This window comes from Haliotis rufescens, unplaced genomic scaffold (assembly GCF_023055435.1).
Source record: "Haliotis rufescens isolate VD_foot unplaced genomic scaffold, xgHalRufe1.0.p SCAF_70, whole genome shotgun sequence".
Lineage (NCBI taxonomy): Eukaryota > Metazoa > Mollusca > Gastropoda > Lepetellida > Haliotidae > Haliotis > Haliotis rufescens.
The window spans coordinates 1,746,103-1,760,554 of NW_025964362.1; the positions used below are offsets into that span (position 1 = coordinate 1,746,103).

The 14,452-nt window shown below is 37.6% G+C and overlaps 1 protein-coding gene across 1 annotated transcript in view; it reads right to left on the minus strand.

The window, feature by feature from the left end:
- The window catches only part of LOC124136775 (phospholipid-transporting ATPase ABCA3-like), a 35,936-nt gene extending 29,757 nt beyond the window's left edge, over window positions 1-6,179 (minus strand). Inside the window, exon 1 of the mRNA XM_048388427.1 lies at window positions 5,716-6,179. Coding sequence (XP_048244384.1) covers window positions 5,716-6,034 — 319 coding nt within the window. The 5' untranslated portion in view covers window positions 6,035-6,179. The remainder of the gene's footprint in view (window positions 1-5,715) is intronic.
- Window positions 6,180-14,452: the final 8,273 nt, after the last annotated feature.

Consider the following 14,452-nt stretch of genomic DNA (forward strand, 5'->3'; position numbering starts at 1 on the left):
CGAATCTCCTAAAAAATTGTATTGGAACTGTTTTGAATTTATTTTGAAGATACTCATATAAACATATCTGAAGCTACTTGATAAACAGTGTGAACATTGTGTTAATTGCTTTCCTTTTTGGCCTATGTTGCACGAGCTATTAATCTATTTTCAAAATGTAGATGTTAATAATATTTCAAATATATACCAGTCGGTTGCAAGTAAAATGACGAGTCATCCTTGTGGGAAATCAAATGTAAAGAAAAATGTATTGGGATACAGAACTAGAATACTTGAAACACAAGAAATACAAATCTTTAAAGGGTTATAAATTGATTTTGAGATTAATAAATAACAAATGTATTTAGAAAATGGTAGAACAAAAAAATTGAAATAGTAAAAATATGTTTTACAACGCCAGAAACCTATGATTGTGGGTTCGAATCCCGGTTCGCCCTTTTATGTTTCTAGATTCGTCAGCACCATACCCGTACTCGTGGGTTTCACCAAAGTGGTAACTGTCAGAGTTCTGCATCACTTCAGGCTTTCCTCCGACATCAAGCTGACAGACCGTAATATAACTCGAATACTGTTCAAAACGGCGTTCTACTGGAGTATATCGAGACAAAATAATTGTAAATCACCTGGAGAAGATTACCTTCCGAGTGAACGTTTGAAATCAACTAAACATTATATCACACCAGTGTTCACAAAAGTGTTCAATAAACTCTTCAACGATGGACTATTTCCAAATCAGTGGGACAAAAGTAGTATTTGCCCGTTACATAAATCTGGGGACAAGTACAGACAACTATAGAGGTATAGTGCTCATCAATACGTTGGGTAAATTACTGACTGCTAACATCCCATTAAATAAGAGACTACATATATAATTTGTTATCAACATAAGTTTATATCAGAATTGCAGGCGGGCCTTAGGTCTAATTATCCTACGATTGACCGTATATTTTCCTCACACGCTATGATCCAGGAATACGTGTCTAAGAAAAATGGGGGATTTTATTGATTTTGCATTGATTTTAATGAGGCGTTTGATTGTATGAATTATGACGTCTTATACCAGAGTTAGTCAAATATGGATGTTAAAGGTACATTCCTCAAGTATGTTGTATCAATGTATTCTTCGTTATCTGACAGGTATATCAATGTATTCTTCATTATCTAACAGGTGTATCAATGTATTCTTCATTATCTAACAGGTGTATCAATGTACTCTTCATTATCTAACAGGTGTATCAATGTACTCTTCGTTATCTGACAGGTGTATCAATGTACTCTTCGTTATCTGACAGGTGTATCAATGTACTCTTCGTTATCTGACAGGTGTATCAATGTACTCTTCGTTATCTGACAGGTGTATCAATGTACTCTTCGTTATCTGACAGGTGCATCAATGTAGTCTTCATTATCTGACAGGTGTATCAATGTAGTCTTCATTATCTGACAGGTGTATCAATGTACTCTTCATTATCTGACAGGTGTATCAATGTAGTCTTCATTATCTGACAGGTGTATCAATGTATTCTTCGTTATCTGACAGGTGTATCACTTTAGTGTTCATTATCTGCTTGGGTGAAAACATTTGAGGGGTTAACTGAGTATTTTAAGTGCAGTATCATCCGTCAGGGTTGTAATGTAAGCCCGATAATGTCTCTCATTTTCATTAACCAGTTACCTTTTTCGCAGCTACTTCATTTGAAACGAATGGTTGGAATGGTAATCAGAGCGCCGTAACAGTGTAGCAATATTCTTTGCGGATGATGTTACAGATTTAGTTGAACCGTTATACCATCACAGAGGAAGATAACATCCTGACATGTTTTGTGATAACACGGGGAAATGTAAATATTAAAAACTAAAACATATTTTTTTGCAGAATGGGTCGACTTCGTCATTTTTAAAAGTGGTACTATAGGGGACAGAGGATGGTGTTGTAAACTCCTATACATGTAGATATACGGGTGTTGTTTCTACCCCCAGGCCTGTAATGGTGAAACACACATTATCTCCCTGCAAAGGCAAATAAGGATTTATTGTCATTGCACCGTTATCAACAAACATATGGTTTTAATTCTTGCATAGGTGCATTTAGGTTATTTGACATAATGATCACCTCAATGGACCGCCTCCGTGGTCTGGTGGTAGAGCGTCCGCCCGGAGAGCGGAAGGTTCAGCGTTCGATCCCTGGCCGCGTCATACCAAAAGTCGTTAAAAGATGGTACTTGTTGTTACCCAGTCCTGCGCTCGGTATTAAGGGGATAAAACAAGGACTGGTCGGCTGGGAGTCTGAGTCGGGTATTCGTGTTAAACTGCGGCATGGTATCTCAGTGTGCTAGCACTATAAATCGGCATCAGTCCGGACTAGTACAAGTAGCCACAGACACACAGATGCACGTCGCTGCATAAGTGCAATAATCTTGGACGCGACGTTAAACCCCATTTCACCTTACCTCACCCCACCTCAATGCCGTGCTATGCCTCAGGAATATGGGGAACCAAACATTGTGCGTAAATAATCGAAAGTGTACAGAATATTTTTTTGCAGAAATATTCTATCACTTTAATGACGCTTGGTGAATGTGGAAGAGTTCCCCTACAAGTATTATGTCTATGTTAAAACCAATTAAACCATGGCTCCTTTGTCTTTGACCGTGGTCTAACTAACTTAATTGTTAGTTAAACACCTGTTGGCAATGACGAAAGTTCTTTTTCCCCTATCATTTGTCTTGATGATAGAACAATTTCATGAAAAACCATTGTCGCCAGCGGGATTGGAACCCGCGAAGTCCGCACGGAAGGCTAACGAATGTAGTCTTCTGCCACGGCGACATGGGAGAAAGGGTGTGAAATTAAAATCAGTACCAATTGCTTATCCCATTATGAACTGAGAAATGTGTATTATGCAATTTTTATACAGTATGTTACTCTATGCATTCTAGTATTTGTACATTACTTGTGATTTTGAAGCTTTTCGTTCAACGAAACGAACAGACAGAAAAGAAATTACTATTATCTTGATCAGGGCTATATTTGCTCATAATAGGCCCATCAACATGGGCAAGTAATATTTAGTTGATTGATAAATGTGCTCGAGTTGGTCCAAAACTAATGGTATACTTGCCCCGGGACATGCATTTCATAACCCACATCGGCAAAGTGCGAGGTGCACGTGCGAAAGGCTCGGGGAACACATTTCACGTGCTTCACGCAGGGCCGACTCACACAGTTTTCTCACAGTTGAGCATAGAGTTCCTGAATATCTTTCAAAATACCTTAAACAAAACAATGTTTTTTAAGCATTTTAGGTGTTATAAATGTTGGACATGGTTTAAATAAATTAGTTCCCTTCAAGCCGGGATCAAACTTTTAAAATTTGACAGTTAGACTCTGCGGGCTGCGCTCTTAGGGATCTAACTGTCAAATTTTAAAAGTTAGATCCCTGCTTGGGGGGAATCTAATTTAGTCTTAAATATTGGTGTAGAATAAAACATTGAGATGTAATACATAGATTACCCAATCGGTCCTATGTTAAACTTTCGCCACTCGATGACCCTGGTCAAACAGTAACATGGGCGCGTTGTATTAGAAATATTTGTCCCAACATGGGATGGGAGTGTTGCAAATAACACAGATCTTGGTGATGTGAATATGTTAATTTCTCTTATTAAACAGCGAGTATATGACTGCTTCATGCAGTATTGGCTTTGTAACATAAAAACGGCATTATTGTGCCCAATTGAAATTATTGCTTGTTTGTTTGTTTAACGACTAATAATTAATGGTGAAGGATACTTTTCATCGGATATTCAACTTATAGATATGTATTTGCTTAATTTAGAATGCCTTTTGAAACAGGGGGGCATAATACATGCACATTTTGTTATGGACTATGTTTATACTGTTGAATTGTAGAAGATGGTTATTAAGTGGTATGTAAACGATACGAAAAGTATTTTCCCTCCAAATAGTTGGTATAATCCATCGGGGGAATATTTTCTGCGATTACTGAAGTGTACCGACAGCACGAGTCTGATGTGGTCGTTTACTAACAAAATGTCGTAAAACTTAGGAACATACCAGTTGTTGTGGAAACCCCTAGATATTAATGTTAGTATCACTTGGTTCTTTACGCCATCTTCACACATACAGAACTTATTGTAATATGAGCCGTTAGACGCGAATACTGACATCAAATATGTCTGTCTATCAAAAGCATTTGGTAGTATTGGCAGAAATTATATTTTCATACAAGGTGTGCTAGGTAAAGTGTATGAAAGAAGTTGTGAAATCTTGCGTGAAGATTAATTAATGTATATAAGATTATTTCCATACAGGTATTTTTAAGCAAGGTGATGTTATGTCACCGATAGTATTGTATTTATTATAAGAGGGAAATGTTAACAGTAGATTGTTGAGAGATTTTGTACATGTCGTCAAAATGTCGCGTTGTTACGAAGTACGTCATTATGTTGTGCGCAATATACATCCTTGATTCTATTAGGCCACCTCAGGTCAGATCAGAGTCTCATTAAATTGACCACTGTTATTTGTTTTTTACAACATTAAGGATCCACAGACCCTCAAGTTAAAAAAAATGTGGAATAAAATGACAAATACATTTTAATCCGACCTAGTTAGATTATTTCGCAAAAATAGTATTTTTCGCGGGATAAAGACTGCTACCGTCAACGTTGCTTACTGGTTCCGGTATCGATGTTGTAGACAGCTGTAGAATTGGTCATGTAATTTATTGTTTTTTTAACTGCCGACTATACTATTCAATGACTTTTTAAATGTATGTTGTTTGTTAGTTTTGTTTTTCATAATTTTATTTCGACCACCGCCTCTAATATTTTGTTAAATCCGTAAACAATGTCATACAAAATAGAAACAAATAATATCGGTGGACTGGAGAATAGCATTTTATGTTTTTGCTGGTTTGGATGGACACAATAATACTTTGGCAAAATACTATCACTTAAATGGACATTTGAGGCAAAAGAGGTATTCTGATTCTACTATTTATACCATATAAAATGGACAAAATCTAAAAGTTCGATTAATATTATACTGTCGACCCATTTTTACAATTTAGGTATGCCTAGAGAATTGAAATTAAGATAAAGCCTTAAAGTAATAAAATCATATTGTGAGAACAAAAATTTATAATCTTCCAAACCAACAATTAAACACCAATAAGCAACATGTTTTTTAGAATATACTAGGCATTGTTGGAATCAAGACAGGGGGGTTTCTATCAATACCATATTGACTACATATTAAGAAAATGGGTAAATACCCGCATATTATTTATCATTATGTTATAATGTTACATCTCAATACGACATAACCTCATCAATACAACCAGCCCTTACACTGTATTCTTTTTTCATAATATATTAAGAAACACATGTGCGTATTTTCTTTATTTTGTGATATTCCGGGTGGGGTGGACGGTGTGTTTTAAAGAAAAAAACCAACCAGGATGAATAAAATGATCGTGAATTATTACACATCTAAACCAAGTACACAAAAGGTTTGCGAACTACATGTGCAGATGAAAACGTCCAATCCGTCCAAATACCTGTTTGGGTGTGGTCACCAAAATAGTGGTTGCCATGGAAACTAGATTAGTAAAAACGTCAGAAGTAAAGAAACTCAGAGTAACGACATTTTCAAAGCGCGGCAATTCTTTGAATCCTAACTGAGACTTACCATTTGCCAGTTTTACACCCATGTCGGTCTCCACTTGAGCCATCAGATTGTTGAGTAATGTTGTGTTTGGCGTGTACAGTATAATATTTCCTGAATCCGTTCCTTTCAAGTCAAAGACAGTTCCATTCGTCGTCACGGGGAAGTCGTCATAGAGTGTGGCCTCATTCTTTGGTGTTATCTTAATGTTGAATCTCAGGAGAAGGAACAACACGGCAAAGAACAAAGGCATAGAGATCTCAAACAACGTCACACATTTTTTCCTTCTTTGCAGGAGGGAATTTTTCCACATCAGCAACCCAAGCTGGCTCAAGAATCCCATGGTGTCGGCTTGGGTGAAGTGGCGTCCTGATCCCCAACTGTGGTTCACATCCTTCTGTGAAGCTAAACCAACATCTTTTTTTTATTATATACAGGTACCAAGCGTGCTCTATGACGAATTACAGAATGCAGTAGTCACATGAGGTGAATAACCTTCACCTTCGTACAAACGATAAAGTTAGCTCATCGTCACCTTGTTTACTTAGGGGTGGTATCAACACTTCACTGGGCAGTTTTAAGGCTATGTATTGGTTCATACTGCAAATAGGTTGGTTTGCATGTACAAAGTAAAGCTGTTGACCAGTCATGTGACATATTGTTTCGCCAGGTTACTAAGTCAAACTGCTTTCAGTTAGTTCAGAGAAGCAAAAAATATTTGTCTTCTTAGTTTGAATTTTAAACTGAATAAAAAGTTTTAAAAAAATAAATTTACAACCAAAACGCACTCTGTGACGACAGGTCGCTATGGATAATATTTCCTTCTTTGTCGACACGTGACTGTAGAGGAAAAAAATCACCCGTCAGTTGTTACTCATGGTCAGGGGTATGAACTGCGATAAGGGTTGATATACAGGACAAGTAGACGCCCCAGTATTGCTCAATACACCTGAAAGTAGAACACCTCACCTGCGGCGCTGTTCAAACACAACCTGCATCGATAACTGGTAACACGATCGCAGGTAACCACACATAGACAGCAGGGTAAAACAAAGTATACACTTGAAAATAGGATTTGACCACACAATTACAAACGTTATCAAACCGTCACTAGGATGAAACCAGTAGCCGAAACACTGTTTGTGTGTTTGTTTGTTTGTTTGTTTTTTCACACCGAACTCAACAATATTCCAGCTATATGACGTCGGTCTGTACATAATCGAGTATGGAACAGACAATCCAGTGATTGACATCATGAGCATCGATCCACACAATTGGGATACGATAACATGCATCAACCAAGTCAGCGAGTCTGACCACCCGATCCCGTTAGTCGCCTCTTACGACAAGCATGGGTTGCTGAAGACCTATTCTACCCCGGATCTTCACGAAACACGGTACACCCATGGTCCAAGACACAACTATGATACCCGTATCCTCCACGAGAGCAGAGATTGTGCAATAGTTGCAACCAAAGATATGTCGAGAATGAATATCATTTTTCATTAATTTGTAACGCTTATGATGAACTTCGTCTTCAGTATTTACCACAGAAGTATTTTGTACATCCTACTCTTGCTAAATTCAATATGCTTATGGCGGTAAACAATGAAACTGTAATTAGAAATGTTGCAACTTTTATATACCATGCTATGAATGTTAGACTCCAAACACTAAGCCTATAAATGTTAATGATGGACCGAATATTGTACCATGGGCCGCTGGCCTACACATGTACATGAATAAAGAATTAGATACCCGTATCAAGTACATCACCATCGAATAACCATTTCTTGTTTGTTCACTTTTCGCTACCATCAAATATGGATGTATATTTTCCTTTGTCAGGCAGTATATATTGCCTGGCTATCTGTTGCCTGGCCCAACATGTGTATCTCCCAACATTCAGTCTAAAGATTAATTTTAAAACGGATTTTATTTTTTACAAAGACCACAGCAAAGTATTTTTGTCGTATCTCCTTGTTTTCTCCATTGTTAATTTAAAGTTTTGTTCGTGATTTTAGCAGGAGCAGATAAATATTATTATTTACTTACTGGCGTACCTATATTACAAGAAAAAGGTTTTGAAAAGGTGTCGACCCGTATGAAACGGTATCCAAATGCATTAGATTGTCTATCTGTTACCAAGTCAGCGAGCCTGACCACCCGATCCCGTTAGTCGCCTTTTACGACAAGCATAGTCACCTTTTACGGTAAGCATGGGTTGCTAAAGACTTATTCTACCCCGGAATCTTTCCGACCAATGAAATGACTGACAAGAGATCGACATTAGCCAATCAGAAGGTAGCTTTCTCGAGCTTTACGACACAAGTTTCAAACTGGCGACTACGCTTCGAAACATATTTTGACGTATTCTCGATTTATAAATTTAAAACTTATACAAGAACATTCTGGAATGGCTTATAGATGGCCTAGATTGTATGCATATAATAAAAAAGACAACGTAACTGTCGTTCGGAATACCCTCTGTTAATTTTTACGAGGTTGCATGATTAGAAAACACATTCCGTCCATCACTTTCATGATCTGGTAAGCGACGCTCTGATGGGTTGGATGAAAGGTCGTTCTGGCGTGACCCGTAATGGGATGTCCTCAGATCTTTGTTTAGCGATTTTAATGAGATTGGTAATTTCATAGATAACAATGCGTAATCAAGAAAATGGATTTCACCGTAAAAGCTTATTTAGGCTTTTAAGACACATTATAAGCAAGCATCGCCTCAAAAATAAAGTGTTATCTCCTTGCTGCGAACCCCTATTGAACTCACCTCATGGTAACCTAAACCCATGGCATCGAGATTCGCATCTTGAAGGTATTGCGATAATTCTAACGCAAGTGCGTTAATTTCACATCTACATTGCGAGGATTAATTTAACATACAAGGGGGATTGTTGTATGGGCATACAACTTCTATATTACAATTACAGCGACTTTTCGGGGTAGATATTAACACCGTTATCAAGCAAGTGATGTGACAACGGTGTCTATGTCGAAGCCATTGTATAATAATGAAGTTGTACATCCATACAACAATCTCCCTTGGTCATCATACCAACTTCTAAATGCCACCTATTGTGCTATTTATAATCGTGGTGTGAGAATTTAAAGCTAGTGTCTGGAGTTTAGGTCTGATTTCTAAATGTACTTGGTGCTACGCTTTATTCTGACAACTAAAACTGCCGAGAAACGCTCGAGTACTTTATAAGAAGTCAGCAGTGCTTGGTTTGCTGTCCCCCCTAACAACCAAATTAACAGCGGTGCAGACATTATCGAGAACACTTTCTGGATGGGATTCCGCACTCATCGTACTTCTAATGCATAGACACCGGTGCAGATGAGGTGTGTGTGTGTACGTGTGTGTGTGTGTGTGTACGTGTGTGTGTGTGTGTGTGTGTGTGTGTGTGTGTGTGTGCGTGCGTGCGTGTGCGTGCGCGTGCGTGCGCGTGCGTGTGTGTGTGTTGCAGGGGTGTAAACTTCCCCACTTTTAGAGCGTATTAGTCACGTTGACATATAAAAAGCAACTGGATCAGGCCATCCAGTGAGTGACATCATGAGCATCGAGCACACAATTGGGATGCGATGACATTCATCAACCAAGTCAGCGAGCCTGGTCACCCTTTAGTCGCCTCTAACGACAAGCATAGTCGCCTTATATGGTCACTAACGTGGTCATAGTACTATTGCTTGCTTTACAAGCCCTTGTTTTTGAGACGACCCCTGTTACAGTTTTTTACCGATGCATTCTTATCAGTGGGTGTCGGTCGTTTACACCTTATAAATATCCTGTCATAACCGTGGTTTGTGTCTTGGAAGCAGAAATTTTCATTTTATCGTGACAATTGTTGTTTATCAATACAGTTTGTCCTGTAATATTGACTTGATCTTTGACCTTCATCCCTGTGCATGCATATGGATTAATTTTGATGAGTATACGCATTTCAACACTCACCTTCGACGTATATAGAGTTTATTACATGGTGTAATAAGTGATGTCGCATTAAAATTTGAGAACATACAATGATACCTACATCTGATCTAGATCTATATCACCGATGATTCATTATAGATGAGTAATTGTATGTATCATTCATGCTAACAGATTGGCATGTGCGTGTGACCGCGGATATCGGTCATAGTGGCCGGCCCACTTTGTCTCGGGACCTATTTTATATCCCGACCGGATTGTGACTGTTTCAATATCACGTGTTCCAAACAGTAATTACAGAGACAACAAGAAGCACATCTGACTTCGCCCGTTTACTCTCGGAGGCCCAGCATAGTTCCCTGGGTATGCATACCCAGGGCACCAGGCTGTGACTGGCAGTGCAGAGTTGCGTCCCATTGCTGCACCAGCAACAAGCTCCTTCCCAGCGCGTGACACCTTCGTTACACTCTCGGTAACATTGCTGCCACCAGTGTGGGCGCGGCCATTACAAGAATCTTGAAATTTGCCCTCCAACCCCATATTAAGTAACGTTTATACTTTTGTTTATGTCTTTGGGAATGCCATCATATTTCAATTTGAAAAGTTTTACGACTGACCATGTTTTCCAGATGAATTTACTTTGTTGTTTTGATAATCAAATTGGTTCGAGATTGCAGACAAACGGAAAATCAACCAACTTCTCCCTTACATTCTTACTATATCAATAACACGATAGTTTTAATGAAACAGAAATTCAAATTGACAAACGAAGCAAGTAATTTAGCAGAGATAAGTGTATTCGGCGTCACGACAGTCGTCACTTGTTTGTAAACATAACGGTCCTTCGGTTGCGAGTTCAACTCCAAGCATGGTTGTGGCCACCTATTCACAGTGGGGAGTTTTGACTGGTGGCAGCGATAGTATAGAGAGCTCCGCGAACGGACTAACGCTGTGAGATAGAGAGCTCCGCGAACGGACTAACGCTGTGAGGAGCTTGCACCAGCAAGATGAATGGGTGTAGTTTCGAACCAGATTGAAAATGATACTGATGCATGGTCTCGTGCACCATTTACTTGCAGATTGTTTCTACAAACTGTCCAAGGACGACTAATTACCATTTTCGGGAAGAGTCACGGGTTTATGTTTAGAGACTATGATTATCTTTTCGGTCACTGCTTCAAGAAATACAAGGAGCTAACCATTATTTTAATGGACAACGAACAATTATCATTCTTAAACTGGAGACAAACTTATTCCTATCTTAAATAAAATTCTGGTGAAATGAATACCAACTCTGGAGAAATAAATACCATGTCTGGTGAAATAAATACCAACTCTGGAGAAATAAATACCATGTCTGGTGAAATAAATACCAACTCTGGTGAAATAAATACCAACTCTGGAGAAATGAATACCATGTCTGGTGAAATAAATACCATGTCTGGTGAAATAAATACCAACTCTGGTGAAATGAATACCAACTCTGGTGAAATAAATACCAACTCTGGTGAAATAAATACCGCCTCTGGTGAAATAAATACCAACTCTGGTGAAATATATACCGCCTCTGGTGAAATAAATACCGCCTCTGGTGAAATAAATACCAACTCTGGTGAAATAAATACCGCCTCTGGTGAAATAGATACCAACTCTGGTGAAATAAATACCAACTCTGGTGAAATGAATACCAACTCTGGTGAAATGAATACCCTCTGGTGAAATGAGTACCACTTCTGGTGAAATAAAAATATAATCCTTGGTGAAATGAGTACCACTTCTGGTGAAATAAATATATAATCCTTGGGGAAATGAGTACCACTTCTGGTGAAATAAATATATAATCCTTGGTGAAATGAATACCCTCTGGTGAAATAAATACCAACTCTCTTGAAATGAATTTACAAACTCTGGTGAAATGAATACCAACTCTGGTGAAATAAATACCAACTCTGGTGAAATAAATACCGCCTCTGGTGAAATAAATACCAACTCTGGAGAAATAAATACCGCCTCTGGTGAAATAAATACCGCCTCTGGTGAAATAAATACCAACTCTGGTAAAATAAATACCGCCTCTGGTGAAATAAATACCAACTCTGGTGAAATAAATACCAACTCTGGTGAAATGAATACCAACTCTAGTAAATGGAATACCAACTCTGATAAAATGAATACCCTCTGGTGAAATAAATACCACTTCTGGTGAAATAAAAATATAATCCTTGGTGAAATGAGTACCACTTCTGGTGAAATAAATATATAATCCTTGGTGAAATGAATACCAACTCTGGTGAAATAAATACCAACTCTCTTGAAATGAATTTACAAACTCTGGTGAAATGAATACCAACTCTGGAGAAATAAATACCATGTCTGGTGAAATAAATACCAACTCTGGAGAAATAAATACCAACTCTGGTGAAATAAATACCAACTCTGGTGAAATAAATACCAACTCTGGAGAAATGAATACCATGTCTGGTGAAATAAATACCATGTCTGGTGAAATAAATACCAACTCTGGTGAAATAAATACCAACTCTGGAGAAATGAATACCATGTCTGGTGAAATAAATACCAACTCTGGAGGAATAAATACCATGTCTGGTGAAATAAATACCAACTCTGGAGAATTAAATACCATGTCTGGTGAAATAAATACCAACTCTGGTGAAATAAATACCAACTCTGGAGAAATAAATACCATGTCTGGTGAAATAAATACCAACTCTGGTGAAATAAATACCAACTCTGGAGAAATGAATACCATGTCTGGTGAAATAAATACCAACTCTAGAGAAATAAATACCATGTCTGGTGAAATAAATACCAACTCTGGAGAAATAAATACCATGTCTGGTGAAATAAATACCAACTCTGGTGAAATAAATACCAACTCTGGAGAAATAAATACCATGTCTGGTGAAATAAATACCAACTCTGGTGAAATAAATACCAACTCTGGTGAAATAAATACCATGTCTGGTGAAATAAATACCAACTCTGGAGAAATAAATACCATGTCTGGTGAAATAAATACCAACTCTGGAGAAATAAATACCATGTCTGGTGAAATAAATACCAACTCTGGTGCAATAAATACCATGTCTGGTGAAATAAATACCAACTCTGGAGAAATAAATACCAACTCTGGAGAAATGAATACCCTCTGGTGAAATGAATACCAACTCTGGTGAAATAAATACCAACTCTGGTAAAATAAATACTGCCTCTGGTGAAATAAATATATAATCTTTGGTATAATGAAATGACTACCACTTCTGGTGAAATAAATATATAACTTTTGGTGAAATAAATATATAATCTTTGAAATGAATACCACCAACTCTGGTGAAATGAGTACCACTTCCTGTGAAATAAATATATAATCTTTGGTGAAATGAATACTGCCTCTGGTGAAATGAATACCACAAATAACTGATAACAGTATTTATTCCTTTTGAATTTGCGCATAGATATAATGGACAGATTGTTCAACATAATTTTCTACATTGTATAACTCATATCAACAGCATATGCTCCCTGATATAAACAATCTGCTCCTAGCCATGTTTTAATATGGACATGTACATCAAAGTTTGATTCTTAATAACAACAAAACTACCTGCAACAATCTATTACAACAATAGCCATTGGGCCACATCAAATATATTACTTGCTTCAAATGTTTGCATCATTACTCTCACACAAGGACAAACTACATCACTAAGCTTGTTAAAGAGCTGTACACTTTTCAAACACTTACTGATTTCATAAAGAACAATAACATTGACGTAATATGTAACAATGCCTCATATTAACATTAAAAATAATAATGTTGAAACAAGAAACTTTTAATATTAAATGTGCCCCATAACTAAACTGCACAGAATATTTTGAGCTGGAGGCTGAAATTGAATAAAACGACTGTCTTGTTTGTCACTCTTAAAAGGGCCAATGTCTTCTTTTACCAAAATATACTTGTTAATGGTGCTACTATCACCAGGAACAAGTCTCCCCACCTTTTAACAGTAAAAGCATCCCATCAGTTACAGCTCAAATAGGGACTGGCCATTTATTATTTTGGGGTGGGTGGGTGTATCATTGTGTGACCCCATTTTATGTAACACCCCCTCCCCCCACCACACACACACGAATATATATCTATATATCTTTATGACCATCGTCCCAATAATAAATAACCAGTACCTAAATAATGTTTAAATCATAATTTACACACCACTACACTCCATTGTTCTGATAAATTTTGGTAGGCCCCTCGTCTTTTGCACAATGTTTCTCGCAACACAATCCCCTTTATCTTGCTTTACAATTTAAAAATTGGTGAGAAAAACTTCTATTTGTTATGGCATAATCACTGACCATATATTCTATACTTGCATCTCGGTCAGTACTTTCCGTCCTATAAACACATATATCTCCATCCATACATAAGTAAACATATTGTTAACAAGACCAAATAATTTCTTGAAGGCTTAATTTTTCTGTAACCATAAAAACACAGATTCCATAAGAATGTGTGTAAAGAAAACCTGATTTGCATGACGATGCATAAGTCTGTAAGGTGTTTGTTTCTATAGGCACAAACGGTATTGATTAAGAGTGCCAAAGGGCACAGGTGGCCTGGTCATCAAGGGTGCCACAATTTGCTGCACAGAGTTGCATCCCTTGGACATGCCAGAAACCTATGATCTTGGGTTTGATTCCCAGTTCGACCCAATTATGTTTCTTGTTTTGTCAGCACCATACTCATGGGTTTCACCAAACTGGTAAACGTGTGAGACCCGCATAACT